This window comes from Alosa alosa, chromosome 11 (genome assembly GCF_017589495.1).
Source record: "Alosa alosa isolate M-15738 ecotype Scorff River chromosome 11, AALO_Geno_1.1, whole genome shotgun sequence".
NCBI lineage: Eukaryota > Metazoa > Chordata > Actinopteri > Clupeiformes > Clupeidae > Alosa > Alosa alosa.
The window spans coordinates 35453989-35473293 of record NC_063199.1 but is presented as its reverse complement, the minus strand read 5'-3'; the positions used below and the strand labels follow the sequence as shown (position 1 = coordinate 35473293).

Here is a 19305-nt window from a genome sequence, read left to right as displayed (position 1 = left end):
TGAAGCAGTAAGCACAGGTATCGTGGCTTTGAACACTGAAGCAGCAGCACATGTATCGTAGCTTTGAACACCATACAGACTGAAGCAGCAGCACATGTATCGTAGCTTTGAACACTGAAGCAGCAGCACATGTATCGTAGCTTTGAACACTATGCAGACTGAAGCAGCAGCACATGTATCGTAGCTTTGAACACTATGCAGACAGAAGCAGCAGCACATGTATCGTAGCTTTGAACACTGAAGCAGCAGCACAGGTATCGTAGCTTTGAACACTGAAGCAGCAGCACATGTATCGTAGCTTTGAACACTATGCAGACAGAAGCAGCAGCACATGTATCGTAGCTTTGAACACTAAAGCAGCAGCACATGTATCGTAGCTTTGAACACTATGGACTGAAGCAGCAGCACAGGTATCGTAGCTTTGAACACTATGCAGACAGAAGCAGCAGCACATGTATCGTAGCTTTGAACACTATGCAGACAGAAGCAGCAGCACATGTATCGTAGCTTTGAACACTATGCAGACAGAAGCAGCAGCACATGTATCGTAGCTTTGAACACTATGCAGACTGAAGCAGCAGCACAGGTATTGTAGCTTTGAACACTAAAGCAGCAGCACATGTATCGTAGCTTTGAACACTATGCAGACAGAAGCAGCAGCACATGTATTGTAGCTTTGAAAGACGCACACTTAGAATTTGATCAGACCGGCTCTGGTTCCCTCTTCACTGACGCTAACTAAATGTGATGTGATTGGCTGGATGACCGTTTAATCAAATAAACAGACCTATTTGTGTCTCTCTGTGTGTGCGTAACGAGATAGAGTTCCAACTCTTACGGGAGCTTTTATTTACATATTTTACTTTCATTTTAATCTGACAAAAAGTGGGTGGGATAAAATTGTGTTTTAGCAAAAGTGTGTACGTTATAACACCCATAACCCTGGCCCTGATTGAAAAAAACAATGCAACTGATCTCAGCTGATATCCTGTGTGGAGTGGAATGGACATTTCTAAGTGACCCCAAACTTTTGAACATCATAAAAGATTTTTTAAAAATATGTTTTTATTACAATTAAGTGTTTATGATGACAGATGCCTGTAAGTTGTCTTTATGAACCTGCAATAAGGCTGAAATTCAGTAAACTAAACTAAACTTACCATGCAGTATTTCATATGCTTGAAACAGCAGTTAGCATGTGTGATGCCTTTTACCATTGCCATGACCCTCATCATGCAACCCTTCATTGCTCCTGTATGGGCTCCAATTACATATGGCAATGAATCTGCTGTTTTATAGACAAGGCATTTGTATAATTCTATCGCAAGTCTTTTCATCACATACCAGTACAAAATAAGTGTGAATCCATGGGCCTTGTAAGTTGTAAATCCTAAATTGGAGATGGGCTGTGTGTTTCATTCCCCTAAGATGCCCCTGCCTCTCTTTCTGGCAGAACACAATGTTTTCTGCCTGAGCTCCTAAAGTCCGCAGTGGGGTGTGATGGGGCAATGACTGAGGAAAGGAGAGTAGTGACGAACGCAGACGCACGCACATTTTTTATGCTCATACACTTATTTAGTGACGCCAGTCGTCACAGTGTCATTGAGTGAAGTCTCAGTGTCAGCAGCCCAAACAGACGAGATCCACCAGACAGTAAAGATGATACAAGGTATGCTTTCTTGGAACTGTAATTGATTTGGAATGAATTTGGAATGAACTTTTTTTCTGGAAAGGAATGATTCCAGCATAAAATCATTCTTTTGTTTGTGGTGTGTTTTCCCCCCAGGATCAGCGCTATGCTTTGTGTTGCTTTCCCTGGGAGTGGACATGCAGGGGGACGCTGTGCCCATCTGTGCCCCTGGGCATGCCGGCTGCCACAGCCTCTCTCTGGCTGACCTGTTCGACAGGGTGGTCCAGCACTCGGCCAGGATCCACAGACTCTCCAGTGACCTACACACAGATTTTGTGAGTCTCTCTCTCTCCCTCTCTCTTTCTCTCTGTCACTCACTCTCACTGTCTATTTCCGTTTGTTTATGTCTGAGGACAATGGTAATGAGATTGTACTGCTGATTTTGAATATACTGTAGTTTAGGTGACCTCACAGGCATGTCATTTGATTTTTTTTAAACAGGAACAATACTTCCCTTTGAGTAAAAATTTGATTGGTGAAAGAAAATGCCACACTTCAGGCATACAAACTCCCAATGGCAAGGACATTGCACAGAGCCTTACAGTGAGTATTTCGTAAGTTGCCAGGTGTGTGTGTGTGTGTGTGTGTGTGTCTGTGTGTATGAATTTGTTTGACTCACTTGAAAACTCTGCATGCTTTGCACCCCAATGGCTTAAACTGAGGGATTTGGACTGTCTGTGCAGAGAGAGGAGTTGACCGAGGTGATTCTGAGGCTCCTGGCGGCCTGGGGAGATCCCCTGTCCTACCTACACCACATCATGGCCCCCCAGCAGGACTTCAACATGCACAGCGCCAGCAAAGCCCTGCAGATGAGTGACATGGTCCAGCAGCTCAGGAGCGGAGTGCAGAGAGTGGCTGAGAGGGTGAGAGCCCCATTCACACAGCTGCTTTACACGGTTAGACTTAGCTGTAAATTCCCAGTTATTTTACACTAAATACCCAGTAAAATACCATGTCATTAATAAGCAGTATCTTACTGTGGAGTACAGAGAGGGGCAGAGAGGGTGAGAGCCCCATTCACACAGCTGCTTTACATCATGTGTTTGGCCGTATATTATAGTCACTACTTTCAGAGTTGTTTTGCATCATATGAAAGGGGGGACATTTTAGTCATTACTTTTTTTAGACCAGCAGGTGAAACTACACATTTTAAAATACTGCTCTTAGTTTGGACTCTATATTTTAAAATACTGCTCTTAGTTAGGACTCTATATTTTAAAACACTGCTCTTAGTTTGGACTCTATATGTACGAATGACGAGATGAACATGTGTGAAACAGAAATGGGCATTTTTTCCATCTCTCTCTCTCTCTCTCTCTCCTTCTCTCTCTTCTCTTTCCCCTTCCTCTCCTCCTCAGATGCAGCTCTTGGGCATGATCAGTAACTCTCTGAGCAGTCTGTTTTCCCCAGAGGTGCTGGACCCCCCCTCACCTAAGACATTCATTAGCAGTGACCATGACCTGCTTTACTGCCTACGCAGAGACACAGACAAGGTGCAGAGCTACCTCAAGATCCTCAGGTGTACCATCCTTTCTGAGCAGGCATGCTAGCTCTCTCAGATACTCTCATGGGAGATTACAGATATCATTCTATTTATTCAAGATGATGACGACGGATTTACAATGTACTGTATATCATGCTATGTGCTGTTTTTATTTTGACTGTTATAGTTTCATATCACATTGTATTTGGATGGTCCTTGTGGAAAGATTATCTTTTAAAAAATATCTAAACTATCTTTTTCAACACTGTTAAGTACAGTTTGTGGCCAGGGTTTGTTTAAAGTGGTATTCCGTGAACTGTCACAAAGACTTGAATTTCAACAAAATAAATAACATAATGAGGAACCGTCTGTAAAGTCTCTGTAGGTGTGCTATCCAATTGAAGTGTTATCCCATTCTGATGTGGACATAATGAGAGATCATGGCAAGATGCCAATGCCATGCATGTGTTTGTCATTATCCACACTTGAACTTTAACATATGAAACTTCTATTTATTATTTGCAAAAACATATTGATACATTTTAATGGACAGCCTTTTCACAGAAATATCTTGTTTTAACTAACAATTCAAGGCTGTGTCATAGTATATGTACAGTTGCTTTACCAAGGCTGTGTCATAACCCTAACCCATAGTATATGTACAGTTGTTCTTTTAAAATAAAATCTCTTATTGTTCAGTGTTTAGTCCTTCAATATTTTCTTCACTGTTTGTTTTGTTTGTATTGTTTGTTTAATTGTATGCACAGATGTAACATAAATGTACGTACTAGCTTACTTATTTATAACGTCAGTTGATGCTTGCTGGGGAAATTCAAGATACTAGCATCTTTACCGACAATATTGTTAGGAACTAAATCATTCAACTCCGATAACTAGCCTACAGCAGTAACAGTGCAATACATAACACAAGTAATTTGGTTTTTTTTTCAAAGCTATTTTTGATTGACTGAACACAGCAGACACTGAAATTGAGTTGGTGACTCGTTGATAAGGGAATAAATGCGTCCTCGTTCACTTCCTGGTATTTCATTCATCTTTAGGCCCTTGCTCAGCTGACTCAGTGTCCTTTTGTGTGTGTGTGTGTGTGTGTGTGTGTGTGTTAGTGTATGTGTGTGTTTGTGTTAGTGTATGTTTATGTGTGTGTGTGTTTGTGTTAGTGTATGTGTGCGTGTGTGTTTGTGTTTGTGTTAGAGTATGTGTTTGTGTGCGTGTGTCTGTCTGTGTGTGTGTGTGTGTTTGTGTTAGTGTGTGTGTTTGTGTTAGTGTATGTGTTTGTGTTAGTGTATGTGTTTGTGTGCGTGCGTCTGTCTGTGTGTGTTTGTGTTAGTGTTTGTGTGCATGTGTCTGTATGTGTGTGTGTGTGTGACAGTGTGCCTGACGTTAGTGAAAAGGTCAAATCAGGCTGCGTCCTCTCGTCTGCTCTCTCTGTGAGTGGGGTTAGGGTTAGGGGGGGCAAGCTGCTGGGGATCTCTGGCTTGTGCGGAGGAGGGCTTGTCTGTTGCTAGTTGTCTGAGGTGGTGGTGCTGATGCACAGGAGATTTGGGAGGGCTGCAGTGATCCATGCCCCCCTGCCCAGCCTCAAGCAGGGCCTCCTCTGCCTCCTCCGTGCCCCTAAACAGCAGCTCCTCCATGGAGGCGCGCACATACAGACTCTCCCTCTCTTTGGAATTCCTCCATTTCATCCGACGATTCTGGAACCAGATTTTCACCTGAACACAAAATAAGGTTTCATTTTTATCTTTAAGCATTCAATATGCATTCAAGTTTACAAGTGGTTTCATGCAAGGTTCTGCGTCAGGAAGATGATCTATTTAACATTGAATGTCATGTTCCTTTTCTGAAGATGGTTATACAAATGTTTAATGACGAGGTTTACACTTTTCTTGTCAAATAGATTGTTTTGTAAATGTTGTTAATCTGTATGCAATTCTGCTACCACAAATATAGAGGATTCTACAGCAGGGGTGTCACTAGGAGTGCAAAACATCTGGGGCTTTAGCCCTGCAGATAGAGTCTTTATTTTTACGGGGGACCGTGAAATTTTGAAAATTAGGCTGTTAAAGATGCAATTTCAACGTAGTTTGAGAAGGAAAGGAAGGCCAATCGTTGGGGTACTCATCGTCATGTATTTTAATAACAAATAAAGCTAATATTCCCTCACTAGACCTAGACCTACTGAGTATATTTACTTTACAGATGTGTGCATAGGCTATTAGAGCAGGTAGAACATTCCCTATTGGAATTTCTTAGCTTCATTACAATGTATATCTGCATTAAGCCTACTCAATGTATATCTGTATTAAGCTACTGTAGGCTTTGTAGACCATGAAGAGAAAAAAACATCATTTAACAGAGACCTCACACCCAGACCACACCCATGACCACACCCACAACCTCACAACCTGACACCCAGACCACACCCAGACCACACCCAGACCACACCCACACCCATTACCTCACCCAGACCGCCCCCACAACCTCATACTCAGACCACACCCACGACCTCACGCCCAGACCACACCCACGACCACACGCCCATATGTATTATGTATGCTTATTAAGCTTATGAGCTGTAGGCCCTATGTATTATGTATGAGTTCTGCGCTGTAGGCCCTATGTATTATGTATGAGTTATGAGTGATGCAAGTCACCCCGCTCACAATTTGTTTGATCTACTGCCCTCTGGGAAGAGGTACAGAAGCCTGCACTCCCGCACCACCAGACTCACCAACAGCTTCATACACCAGGCTGTTAGGATCCTGAACTCTCTCCCCCCTCTCCCCCCTCCACCCTCAGCTACATAACATCCTGGACTTTTAGACCCAAAATGGCTGCCTTGCACTACTCCACTTGCACTACTCCACTTGTACACTTGCACACTTGCAACTTGTTGTTGTTGTCCTGTTGTCCTGAACACTTCTGAACACACTTCTGCTGCTCTTACATAACTTGCACCACTATGCCACTTGCATACTTAGGTCAAACAAAACTACCTCAGCCATTTATTGGCCTGACTTTTGCACTATTATATTGACTGTCTACTGTATGCACAATTGCACAATTTCTACCAAATTTTGCTGCTCTTATTTCTTCATTGTATGTGCCTTCTTATTTTTACTTTTTATATTGTTTACTTGAATGTTATGTTTGTCTGTGGACCTAATTGGTAAAATATGTCTTGTCTCCACCGTGGGATAGTAGGAAATGAATTTCGATCTCTTTTGTATGTCTTGACATGTGAAGAAATTGACAATAAAGCAGACTTTGACTTTGACTTTGACTTTGATGAGCTGTAGGCCCCTATGTAGGCCTATGTATTATTTATGCTTATTAAGCTTATGAGCTGTAGGCCTATGTATTATGAATGCTTATTAAGCTCATGAGCTGTAGGCCTATGTATTAAGTATTACACTTGCAACTTGTTGTTGTTGTCCTGTTGTCCTGAACACTTCTGGAACACACTTCTGCTGCTCTTACATAACACCCACTACTATGCCACTTGCATACTTAGGTCAAACAAAACTACCTCAGCCATTTATTGGCCTGACTTTGCACTATTATATTGACTGTCTACTGTATGCACAATTGCAACAATTTCTACCAAATTTTGCTGCTCTTATTTCTTCATTGTATGTGCCTTCTTATTTTTACTTTTTATATTGTTTACTTGAATGTTATGTCTGTCTGTGGACCTAATTGGTAAAATATGTCTTGTCTCCACCGTGGGATAGTAGGAAATGCAATTTCGATCTCTTTGTATGTCTTGACATGTGAAGAAATTGACAATAAAGCAGACTTTGACTTTGACTTTGACTTTGATGAGCTGTAGGCCCCTATGTAGGCCTATGTATTATTTATGCTTATTAAGCTTATGAGCTGTAGGCCTATGTATTATGAATGCTTATTAAGCTCATGAGCTGTAGGCCTATGTATTAAGTATGCTTATTAAAGGAGAAGTTCGGTGTGATATTGACCTAAAGTGTGTTGAAACATGATACCGAATGTGAACTTTTGTATCAGCAACTGGTACAGCAACAGCGACCAGCTTGGAGCCGACAGCCTAACCAGCCTGAAGAAACTCGCCGAGAACCTGCCCAAACAAGCTGGGGATGGTAAGGCACCAATCGCTGGAGGAGAGGAAGATGATGACGACCAGTATCAGCAACTGGAATCCATGCATTTCCAAGGAATTATTTTTGGAATCTGATCCCTTATCATACCTGTTCATCCGTACTCATCGCTTAACTTATCGTGACTAAATTCAACATGGCGGCTAACGGTAAACTTCCTGAAGGTACTGTATAAATCTGTATAAATCGTCTTGTAAATAAACTACCAGTGCTTTTTCAAAGTTCTCAATGTCTCGTTTTAAATGTCAGGGCCCTTGCAAGTCTACCAATTAAGTATGGAGCTACTTTGAGCCTCGTAAATGGTGTAAAACAGTGATTTATTTGCATGGATAATCATGGCACCCCCCCATTGAAAACCTGTTGGTAGCATCGGCTAACTAGCGTCACATTTCGGAGTGCAGGGGACAAGTCGAGATGAGCTATGAGACAAAAGTTCACACTCGGTATCATGTTTCAACACACTTTAGGTCAATATCACACCGAACTTCTCCTTTAAGCTTATGAGCTGTATGCCTATGTATTATTTATGAGTTATGAGCTGTAGGCCATATGTATTATGTATGAGTTATGAGCTGTAGGCCCCTATGTATTATGTATGAGTTATGAGCTGTAGGCCCCTATGTATTATGTATGCTTATTAAGCTTATGAGCTGTAGGCCCCTATGTAGGTCCTATGTATTATGAATGCTTAGTAAGCTTATGAGCTGTAGGCCCTATGTATTATGTATGCTTATTAAGCTTATGAGCTGTAGGCCTATGTATTATTTATGAGCTGTAGGCCTATGTATTATTTATGAGCTGTAGGCCCTATGTATTATGTATGCTTATTAAGCTTCTGAGCTGTAGGCCTATGTATTATTTATGAGCTGTAGGCCTATGTATTATTTATGAGTGATGTTTTCTGGTGTAGGAAAGGCCCTTCTGTTTTCTTTTGATATTTTGAACATGATTAGGCAACATAGCATTTATCAGGAGGCTACAGTGTGTTGCCTGAGAGGCTATCAGAGAATGTGGACAGCATACACTGAAATATTGTCATTTATTCAATCATTCACACAAGACTTATATTTTCTCCCATTGGAATGTGCTACCAGTTCCTTCCAGAGCAGCTTTACTGGAAGAGCAAGGGGTTAACAGGTCTGGTGGAAGAGCAAGGGGGTAACAGGTCCGGTGGAAGAGCAAGGGGGTAACAGGTCTGGTGGAAAAGCAAGGGGGTAACAGGTCTGGTGGAGCAAGGGGCTAACAGGTCTGGTGGAAGAGCAAGGGGGTAACAGGTCTGGTGGAAGAGCAAGGGGGTAACAGGTCTGGTGGTAGGAAATTAAGAATAATGGGATGAGAGTATGAAAATACAGGATATTTTACGGGATATATAAAATATAAATATTAATACGGGAAGACAGCGGGATATATAAAATATAAATATTAATACGGGATATATAAAATCTAAATATTAATACGGGAAATATAAAATATAAATATTAATATGGGATATGTAAAATATAAATATTAATACGGGAAGACAGCGGGAAAGAAAGTTAAAATATGTGAGAGACCCAGAAAAAACGGGAGGGTTGACAGACAAAGCTTTTGCACTCTTTCAGATGGGCTTTCTGCTCTGCTCATGACTACCGGTATACGCTGCAATGATTACAGTATCCCGATTAAAGAGACGGGTCTCAGCGATAGCGCTATCCGTCTGGAAGTGGAAGCCTAGTAGGCTATTTAGTCAAGCTTGTTTGCGCGCTAATAATCAAGAAGAATGAAACACCTATCACTAAGCAGCTCAAAACATTTAGCTTATCCACTTTCAGATTTGTTGCAAATGGCAACATGGCCTTGGTGAAGGTTTGTGCTACGTAGGCGCCTTTAACTTATGAAAACGTTCATGGAACACATCATGTCGACTGAAATAACTGGTAAACAAGCAATAACTTGCCAAGGCATCAGTAGGCTATTATACCAAGGTAAATTCACAAATGTACCCAGAGCATATTTGTCATTTTCGCAAAGGAATTCAAAAAGGCCAGCTGGGGAATTCATTTGCGAGTGACGAAGCTCACTTCAGCAAATCTTTCGTTTACCTGCAAGGGACAGAAGTAGAGTAGCCTAACAGCGAGCAACGCTGTGGTGTTTTACCTTAAGTCTAGAGATCCACTTTAGCATGGGCTGTGTGTTTATGAGCCTACATTTTCATTTTTGGAGCCCTGAATCAATTATATTGCTTTGGAAGGCTATGCGTAGGTCCTATATTGCACAATGCAAGAGAAGGAGCCGCCCTAACAAACAACTGATAGGTAGGTCTGGAAAAATAGCACAAAGAGAGGCCCATCACTATGATTTGCCTCACAATTTTCTCTCACTATGTCTCGTTACTTTCTCTCTCTTTCTCACTCCTGCATGCACGGGGCCAGCCGTGGCCTACTGGTTAGCACTTAGATTTTCCACAATAACAAATCGTACTGGCGTATTTTGATGTGAAAATGCATGCCCATCACGCAAAATGCATACAGGTTGGCAGGTCTGTTGCTGTCATAAGCTTAAACATTGAGATGAATAACTTTGATTAACACTACCCCATTTGTATCTGAGCGAACCCCTCTCTGCTACCTCGTTCACAGCGTCCCCCAACACTGGGGGGCGGTACGCCCCTGTTGAGAAACCCTACTCCATAAGGAAAGCCAGGTCAGTGTTAGTAACTATATTGCAGTTGTGGCTGCTGGCCACGGCGTTCAATTGGAATCTCATAAAAACCTCTGGGGCGATTATTAGGCAATTATAGGCCTATATTTTTTAAGGGACAGAGATCCAGGCTATTCCCAAGACATCGCGGGCTATACTCTTGAATGCCTGGGTCTAACCATGTGTCTCCTCTACATTTGCACACACACACACACTCTGAAAATAATACTGAAGATGTTTATAAGTCGTGTGTATCTGATCACTTGCACATGGTTGCCTACCTGAGTCTCCTTGAGGCAGAGGTCAGACGCAAGTCGGTGTCTGTCCGTTTTGCTGATGTACTTTTGTCGCCGAAAAGTTTTCTCCAGCTCCTTCCTCTGCTCCTCGGAGAACACAGCCCTCCGTAAGATCCCTCTCCGGGACTTGGGGTGACACTCCAGACCCCAAAGCGGTACCCTTGCTCCCTCTGTACAGAAAGAGGTCACACGAGGGTCAGGGTTCAATCACCTCACGCTCTCTGATTCATACCAATGTCTGAGCAGTGAATCAAGGATTCATGTCCATTTTTATAATGATGCTGATCTCTCTCCAGCTCAGACGAAGCGACAGAGTTCACAGCGGTCATAACACAACCCTTCAGGTCTGGTTACTCACAGACATCAGCCAAATGTTCTTCAAACGTTACACGCTGTGAATGCTGTACCCACATGACGCAATAGAAACCGCCCGCAGCATCTCGGCCACATCCTGTTTGCTATTTTTATCTGTCCTTACATATTCCCCATGGTGGACATGGCAACTTTTGTGATGGAAAAAGCTTTCAAAAGGTGTCAGAAAAAATCACTTTGACTGTCAACACAGACAATTAAAAGTGTATTTTTGTATTTAAAAAAAAATCCTCGACTAACTCATGAGAGAAGGATAAATTGTTTTCCAGTTCCTTAAAGTGACCTCATAAAGTGACCTCATAAAGGACCTCATAATGCATTAGTTTATAACCATGATTGAATGTCTGTGTGTTTGTAAATCAGTGGGATACTAATTATGCCTTTCAGACGTTTTTGAGGACATCTCTTTGTCTCTTTCTTTCTTTTTTATTCAAACCCTCTTACCCTGCTCATTCACACACTCACATAATATCCAATTGGTTAGTGACAATGTCGGTGCGATTGTTTAAATGCTCTGGGAGAACTGTGAAATGGTTGGATGAGGAGTAAGAATGGCAGGCCCATTGCGAGTGGGGAGAAAGGGAGGAAGGAGGCTTTGAGCCGGCGATCCCATGGCGCTTTACGCACAGGTGCGAGCACAACAAAAGTCAAGTCGAACAATTTCCCCCGCTCCGTCCCACGATGCCTTTTTAATCTGTCCGACAAATCTGCACACAGACCACCTTGAAGGAGCGTGTAAAGTTGTTAGTCACGCTCCCCACTCCACCACCCGTGCCTCAATGGCTTCCACTTAAACGGACGATTAACAGGTCACTCAGAAGCAGGGCTTGTATCTGCAACCCCCCTACCCCCACCACACACACACACACACACACACACACACAGACACACACACACCCTGACCCCCGCACTATTCCTCTTGCTCCAAAGAACCGTTAAGGTCTTCAAAGAATCCCTCACTATCAATTCCTAGCTCAGCTCTTTCCTGCGTCGCCATTGGAGAAAGACTGGGCTGAGTTGTATAGGAAGATGAGCTGGGGCAAGTCTATAAAAGTCATCCTCATTGAAAGCTTTGCATGAATGGGGCCTTTTAAAAGAAGGAGGAGACCAGAGAGAGGGAGGGAAGAATGGCAGCGAGGCTAGAGACTCTTCTACTCTTAGAGGACAAGCACAAAAGGAGGAATGTGGGTTTTGTGGAGTTCATTGCTGTGGTGAAAAATTGCAGCGGGGTCGCGTGTGGACGGCCCCTCTGAAAGGCAGCCGATTGGTCACGGGGCAGCCAGCCATTGTCTCCGCCCACAGCTCTGTGGGAAAGCTGCAGCCCACTAAAGAGGGCTCTGGGGCACACCACCACACCACACACACACACACACACACACACACACACACCACACACACACACCACACACACACACCACATACACCACACACACACACACCACACACACACACACCTCACACCACATACACACCACACACACACACACCACACACACACCACACACACACACACACACACCACACACCACACACCACACACACACACACACACACACCACACACCACACACACACACACCACACACACACACACACACACACCACACACACCACACACACACCACACACACACCACACACACACACCACACACACACACACACACCACACACACACACACACACACCACACACACACACCACACACACCACACACACACCTCACACACACCACACACACACACACCTCACACACCACACCACACACACACACACACACACACACACACACACACCACACACACACACCACACCACACACACACCACACACACACACCACACACACACACACACCACACACACACACACCACCTCACACACACCTCCACACACACACACCCTCTCTCTGGCTCTGGGGCAGCTCAGCTGGCCAGTTGTCGTCCAACAGAGGACCAGAGGACCTAACAGAAAGTTAAAACTGGACGCTCTACTTTTCGTTATAACCAGAAGTAGCAGTCCGTTAGCCAACACTTTTATTTTGAATGGCCATCTGTTAATCTGCAGACCACATGACTCGCATGAAATAGATAGAGCATGTAGCACCACATGACTGCTGATGGTCAAATGACTGTTGATTAATTGATGGCACAGATGGACTATTCAAGACAAGCATTCAACATCTGCATGTTTGCAAATGGCTAGTTGGTAGATTAGGCATTCAAGATGTGTGTGTGTGTGTGTGTGTATGTGTGTGGTGTGGTGTGTGTGTGTGTGGTGTTTGGTCTGTGTGTGTGTGTGGATGTATGTGTGTGTGTGTGTGTGTGTGTGTGTGTGTGTGTGTGTGTCTGGTGTGTGTGTGTGGGTGTGTGTGTGTGTGTGTGTGTGTGTGTGTGTGTGTGTGTTAAGATGGTACACTATAGCCATGAAGGCCCCTCTCCCCTTCTTCCTCCCCCACTCTAATTGAGCATGAACGCTCATGAATAGCTCCACAGTGGATTTAGTGGAGAATTAGCTCTTTGGTATTGCATCTGTAATTAGCCACAGAGAGCACACAGAAGCTGCACCATCAGAGGAACTCAAGCATTGCTGATGCAGCATAAAAAACCTACTGGAGAAAACGGGCGTGTGGTCCGGCGGGGGACTGGACCCACCGCAGCACGTCTGGAGGAGCTGCTGCGGACTGCTCAGAAACACACTGTTTACCATCGCTGGGGAGACAGAGAGACGGAGAGAGACAGAAATGAGATATTTACTCCAAAAAATTGGAATTTTGAGATGTTGGGTTCTTGCGGGGGGATGGGGAGGTAACAGTGGCATTTCAAATTAGAAGTCTGTCACATGTGCTGTTTGAACTGTGAGGCCTTCAACATTCAGTTAACATAACACTTTTCTTAGTTACAGTATCGTAATACTCCTATAATAATATAACAATGTAATAATAATAATAATGATAATGATAATAATATATACTTAATACCACTTGTAAAACATAAAAAGTTCCAGTCATACATAAATCACATTGTCTGTCTGTACAAAAACATAATTTTTAAGTATATTTTTTTGGCCTTTTATGCCTTTAATTTACAGGACAGTAGAGAATGACAGGAAGCGAGTGGGAGAGAGAGTCGGGGTGGGATCCGGAAAGGACCACGGGGCGGGAATTGAACCCGGGTAGCCGGCGTACGGTGCAGTTGCGCCACGGCTGGGGCCACAAAAACATAATTTTTAACTTAAAAGTATAAGTGCGTTTCCAGTTGATGTGTAAGGCAAGGGTTTCTCTCATCACCCCACTATACATTTCAGCAACTACAACATGATCAATGAATCAGATGTTCAACAAAATAGTCATGCTACATTTAATATAGCACAGACCATGGTGGAGGAGCCAAATTCAAAGGAAGCAGATAAACTCATGAAATACTGGTCAGCTGGAAAACATGCCAAATTGCAATGCTTGGCCAGTTATTTTCATGAGGCCAAAACTTAATGGCCACATGGCTGTAAAAATGTGATTTTTCGTTTGAAATACTTGGAAAAAGGTCACATACATACTAGAAAGGACTACAAATAGAAAGATTCCAGTTAAGGTTATTTTATAGAATGACTCCTGTCAAGATTATTTAAAAATAAAGAATTGTTTCAAATTAGCATTATTATAATAGTACATTACAGTATAAATTGAAATTGATATAATTTATAACAACACTGGTCTGAACGTTTTAGTAAGGTAATATTTTATACTGTGTGATCATTTCAGTGTATATTGAAATAATATGTATTCATTTTTAAGTGTATTTCAAAATAATTACCTGAATCATTTTAAACTATTTCCAATACTTGGTTTCTGGCTACTTTGTGAATGTTAATTCTGCTTTGGGTTTGGGTATGGATAGATCACACAACAAACTGCTTTTCTGTTGTCATTTTTATGTCATAATTATTCACAATTTGTATCAATGCATGATTTGGTTGTAATTGAACATACTGTTGCAATGGGAAATATTATTATTGCAAAGTAATTGTAAGCAGAACTGACTACCTACACACATAACACAGAGCTCCATAGGTAGTAAAAGTGTGACTGACCTGTGTGTGCCTGGGAGACCCCGACATCTTTTGCGGTGTCCAGGGCCGCATGCCTGGCAGTCCACGGCCCACTCAGGATCCCCCTCGTAGGCCTCTGAGTCCGGACCGGTGGGCCCTCCTTCGGAGCAGGACACTCAGCGGTGCGTGCAGGCGCCGGAGAGCGTGCGGGCCGCAGGAGGTTGTCGATGAGAAAACTCTTTCCTGTCGTTCCGAAGCCTGGGTGGCTGGGAGGAGAGCCGGCCATTTCCTACTTGTTTGCACGACAAGCTGCGATCATTCCATCCATTCAGCAGCAGGCACTCCAGCCTCCAACGTCCCTGTCACAGCAGCAGACATCAACCGTTAAGATGAAGTAGGTAGACTTCAGTAGACTTCAGTAGACTTCATTAAAAGCCAAGAGGGAGGAAAATAACAACAAAAAAAGCAACTCTCTCTCCCTCTCTCCCCCTCTCTCTCCCTCTCTCTCCCTCTCCCCTCTCTCCCCCTCTCTCCCCCTCTCTCTCCTCTCTCCCCCTCTCTCCCCCTCTCCCCCCTCTCTCTCTCTCTCTCTCCCTCTCCCTCTCTCCCCTCTCTCTCTCTCTCCCTCTCTCCCTCTCTCCCCTCTCTCTCTCCCTCTCTCTCCCCTCTCTCTCTCCCCTCTCTCTCTCCCTCTCTCCCCTCTCTCTCCCCCTCTCTCCCCTCTCTCTCTCCCCTCTCCCCCCTCTCTCTCTCTCTCTCCCTTCTCCTTGTGTGTCTGTGGCCAGCCTGTGATTGGTCCAGGGGCTCCAATGTGATTCTCAATGCAGATAAGAACAGGGCCATTCTGGTGGGCAGAAGGTGGGACCCAGCCATTCATTATGTCACTTTGCCCATTAAATGATGGACACAAGAGACAAAAGCCTGGCAGCCAAAGTTTATCCTGCACACTAAATAGAGTAAATTCACAGCCACTTCTATTGAGGGGCTATAGAGAGGCAAGGCCATAAAAAAGTTCATCCAGTAACTATCACAGTCACCAACATAATCATACTGCCATTGCTGCTCTCGAAAAGCAAACATTCCTGTATTTTTCTGCCTGACCACAGTCCTAAACCTTAATCTGTCCAGTGAGATAATGACCACGACATAATACACTACAAGCACTACTGCAATTGCATAAATGTAAGTAATGTTATAACAATTATTTACATAATGCACTACACACACTACTGCAATTGCATAAATGTAAGTAATGTTATTTACAAGCTTTTACAAGTGGACATGTCTATCATGCTTGAGATTATATTTGGGTTTTTGAACACTTCCGGTACTTTGAGATTATATTTGGGTTTTTTAACACTTCCGGTACTTTTTTGAAGATATATGAATAATACTGCAAACATTCCAAAGTGCAACAACTGGTTGTAACAAAACATTAAGTTTAGTTAACCTTAAAGTCTAGTGTATATGTTTAATTACCAGTGGTGATATTTTGTGGTGCATGGTGCATCCTTACTTGTGGAAACGTGATAATGAGACTTGACGAGACGACTTCCTCGGTCACGGAGCTCAATTTTGCATGGATAATTCAACTGTTGTTCACTCTGCCTATAGCTGTCAATTAAAAATCATGGGCTGCCTACATTCTCATAAAATGTAAAGAAAATGTATTGGCTTGGAAAAAGTCTTATTGACTAGCTTCCCTATGTCATAAGATCTAGCAGCTAGTTGAAATACTGCACATGTCTGTCTGTACAGTTCATACTGAATATCCATATATTTTTTTAATATTACTATTAATACACTGCATATATCTTTACTACTGCATATATGTGTACTACTCTTATAATGCTACTGCTACTACACTGCACATATCTACATTATTACACTGCACATATCTATATTATTACACTGCATATATCTATATTATTCTACTCTTATAATGCTACTGCTACTACACTGCACATATCATGTTGTTTATACTCTGTTCTTACTGCATATCCATTCTGCCTTTGAAAGGCTACTGGTAATACATTGCACATATTTATATTTATATTTCATTGATATTAAACCATACCACGTTCTTAACTGTATACTACTGACTACACTGCACTATATGTCTTCTACTGTTTATACTGGACCACCTGTCTATACTTTGTATGTCACATTGCACTTTTATGTTTTTTTGCACTTCTGGTTAGAAGCAAAACAAATTTTGTTGTCTCTGTACTTGTACTCTGTACAATGATAATGAAGTTGAATCTAATCTAAATCTAAATAATCAAAAGACTTTATCCTAGATAAAAAAGATAAGATAAACTCTAATGAACTTCTGAAACACTCATTATCTTTTGCAGACACTGGATGACTGGATGCTTCCAGTCTTTGCACAATTTCAGTACAACATGGTCACTGGTAGCGCTCCAGTTTTAACACTGTTTCCTCCTGACCCACCAGAGGCTGAAGCCTCATCCGAGCATCTTATTAAAGAATCCTATTAGAAATGTGGGAATATTATTAAAGAATCCTATTAGAAATGTGGGAATATTATTAAAGACTCCTATTAGAAATATGAGAAATTGATCTACCAACATTCTTCATGTTATGGAGAGAGGATACCAGTAGGAATCTATTGATCTATGGGACTGATTGACTGATTTATTAAAAAGTCAACATGGCTTTAAATAATTATATATATATATATATATATATATATATATATATATATATATATATATATATATATATATATATTGGTGTGTATTCACCAATGATACAATATACAAAAAGTATACACAGATATTGGGATTGCTGTAACTCAATAAGCTTTTACTAAAAATAAACACATAAAGAGACAGACTCTCTCTCTCTCTCTCTCTCTCTCTCTCTCTCTCTCTCTCTCACACTCACACACACACACACACACACACACACACACACACACACACACATGTATGTGCACACTCCCAGAAACACACACCCAATCCCAAATAAGAATGAGCCGAATGTCTGCAGGCTTGTGTGTACATCCTGTACGGCTCTTAGTATTCTGCTCAAAGACGCTTGTGTTTCCGCGCTGAAGAGCTCCAGGAGACAGAACGACGTGTTTTTTTACACCAACAACATAAACAAGCATGTCCAGGCAAAGGGGGTGCAGGTTTGTGGAGGAATACCACATGCTGGGCATGGAAATCGCCCCGGACAGCTCGGCCCATTGTCTGTGCGCCAGGGAGGCAAAGGTTGCTTGTAATCAAATTTGTGTTTTTATGCCTGCTGCTGGTGGAAGGGTTGCCATGTGCATCGCGTGTCTGGGTGAACAGGTCCTGTCCTCTCAGCTTTATGTTGAACATGAGCACATTTGACAGTTGGATTGAGTTTGAGCAACAAGTCTTTTTCATGGTGAAAAGCATTTTGTGGTTAGTGAATATGGCTTTTAGTGAGTTTTCCCTGTTGTCACGTGTGTGGACAAGTATAAATATCAGTAATGAAGTGTGAATGAGATTGAATGATATATAGACCTATTAAGTTTAATTCCACCAGGGAAGGTGTTTGATGTTGGAGTTAATCTAAACATGTGAGGGGAAGGTGTTTGATGTTGAAGTTAATCTAAACATGTGAGGAAAAAGTTAATCTAAACATGTGAGGAAAAAGGTGTTTGATGTTGGAGTTAATCTAAACATGTGAGGGGAAGGTGTTTGATGTTGGAGTTAATCTAAACATGTGAGGGGAAAGTTAATCTAAACATGTGAGGGGAAGGTGTTTGATGTTGGAGTTAATCTAAACATGTGAGGGGAAAGTGAATCTAAACATGTGAGGGGAAGGTGTTTGATGTTGGAGTTAATCTAAACATGTGAGGGGAAGGTCTGCTCTGTGTGTCTTCTGTGCCACAGCTGCCCAGGCAGACGCAGCTGGCTTTGCTGTGACAGATCAAGCAGAGATTTACAACTTTGACTGACACTTAATATACAAAGAGAAAATAATTCTGCCATGGCACAAAAGTGACTTATCTACCCGTGAATGGAAGTTGGTTCAGTTCATATACTGTTCCCATAGGACTTCCAAACCTTTCGTTCAAAGCCCACAGTGTCACAAGAATGACCTAATGGCTCTTAATCACTGCCAATTCCAATGGACATTGCCCAAAGAGAGGGGCTGGGGTAATTAGCCTATTATGATCTTAGCTTTGGAGAGACTCCTCAACGCAAGTTCATGTGAACTGATTTGATGTTCCTTCATGCTCTTCAGCGGACTGAGAAAAACCAGGCTCGTCTATTGACAGCTCACAATCACAGTGCTGAAATCCACCACTCAGCAGAGCCCCTGAATGAGCTCCCTCCTTTTACTCTCCTCAAAAAAACACACACACAGAGCCGCAGCAACTCAATTGCTATTCCCCCATTCTCACTTCATATTGTGAATGGTGGGCCAGACTCCATGAATTAGGGGACAAAGCGTCTTACTGGGGGGGTGAGCAGGCATTTAGCAGGGCTGTCTGTGCCTCAGCGCGGAAGTTTCTAATGTGCACCTCACAATTGTGCGTCTATTGAGTTCTCATGAGGAGCTGTGAGGAGAATGGACTGCCCCCTCTCCAT

The 19305-nt window shown here is 42.6% G+C and overlaps 2 protein-coding genes across 2 annotated transcripts; one reads left to right on the top strand and one right to left on the bottom strand.

Moving 5' to 3' along the window:
* The first annotated feature begins 1584 nt into the window (after window positions 1–1584).
* LOC125303739 (prolactin-like) lies at window positions 1585–3834 on the top strand. Its single transcript, XM_048257637.1, has 5 exons — window positions 1585–1669; window positions 1787–1965; window positions 2132–2233; window positions 2374–2553; window positions 3049–3834. The coding sequence occupies exons 1-5, from the start codon at window positions 1660–1662 to the stop codon at window positions 3238–3240; spliced, it is 663 nt and encodes a 220-aa protein (XP_048113594.1). The 5' UTR covers window positions 1585–1659; the 3' UTR covers window positions 3241–3834.
* Window positions 3835–4444: 610 nt separating this feature from the next.
* On the bottom strand, window positions 4445–15115 carry dbx2 (developing brain homeobox 2). The gene is made up of 4 exons (XM_048257791.1): window positions 14756–15115; window positions 13279–13377; window positions 10285–10469; window positions 4445–4903 (listed from the first exon to the last, which is right to left on the bottom strand). The coding sequence occupies exons 1-4, from the start codon at window positions 14997–14999 to the stop codon at window positions 4592–4594; spliced, it is 840 nt and encodes a 279-aa protein (XP_048113748.1). The 5' UTR covers window positions 15000–15115; the 3' UTR covers window positions 4445–4591.
* Window positions 15116–19305: the final 4190 nt, after the last annotated feature.

Coding starts and splice junctions, on each gene's coding strand:
- dbx2 (XM_048257791.1), bottom strand. CDS start 14,999: ATGGCCGGCTCTCCTCCCAGCCACCCAGGCTTCGGAACGACAGGAAAG. Junction 13,378..14,755: donor GGTCTCCCAGGCACACACAG/GTCAGTCACACT, acceptor CTGTCTCCCCAG/CGATGGTAAACAGTGTGTTT. Junction 10,470..13,278: donor CCACACGCCCGTTTTCTCCA/GTAGGTTTTTTA, acceptor CTTTCTGTACAG/AGGGAGCAAGGGTACCGCTT.
- LOC125303739 (XM_048257637.1), top strand. Junction 1,966..2,131: donor GTGACCTACACACAGATTTT/GTGAGTCTCTCT, acceptor TTTTTTAAACAG/GAACAATACTTCCCTTTGAG. Junction 2,234..2,373: donor ACATTGCACAGAGCCTTACA/GTGAGTATTTCG, acceptor CTGTCTGTGCAG/AGAGAGGAGTTGACCGAGGT.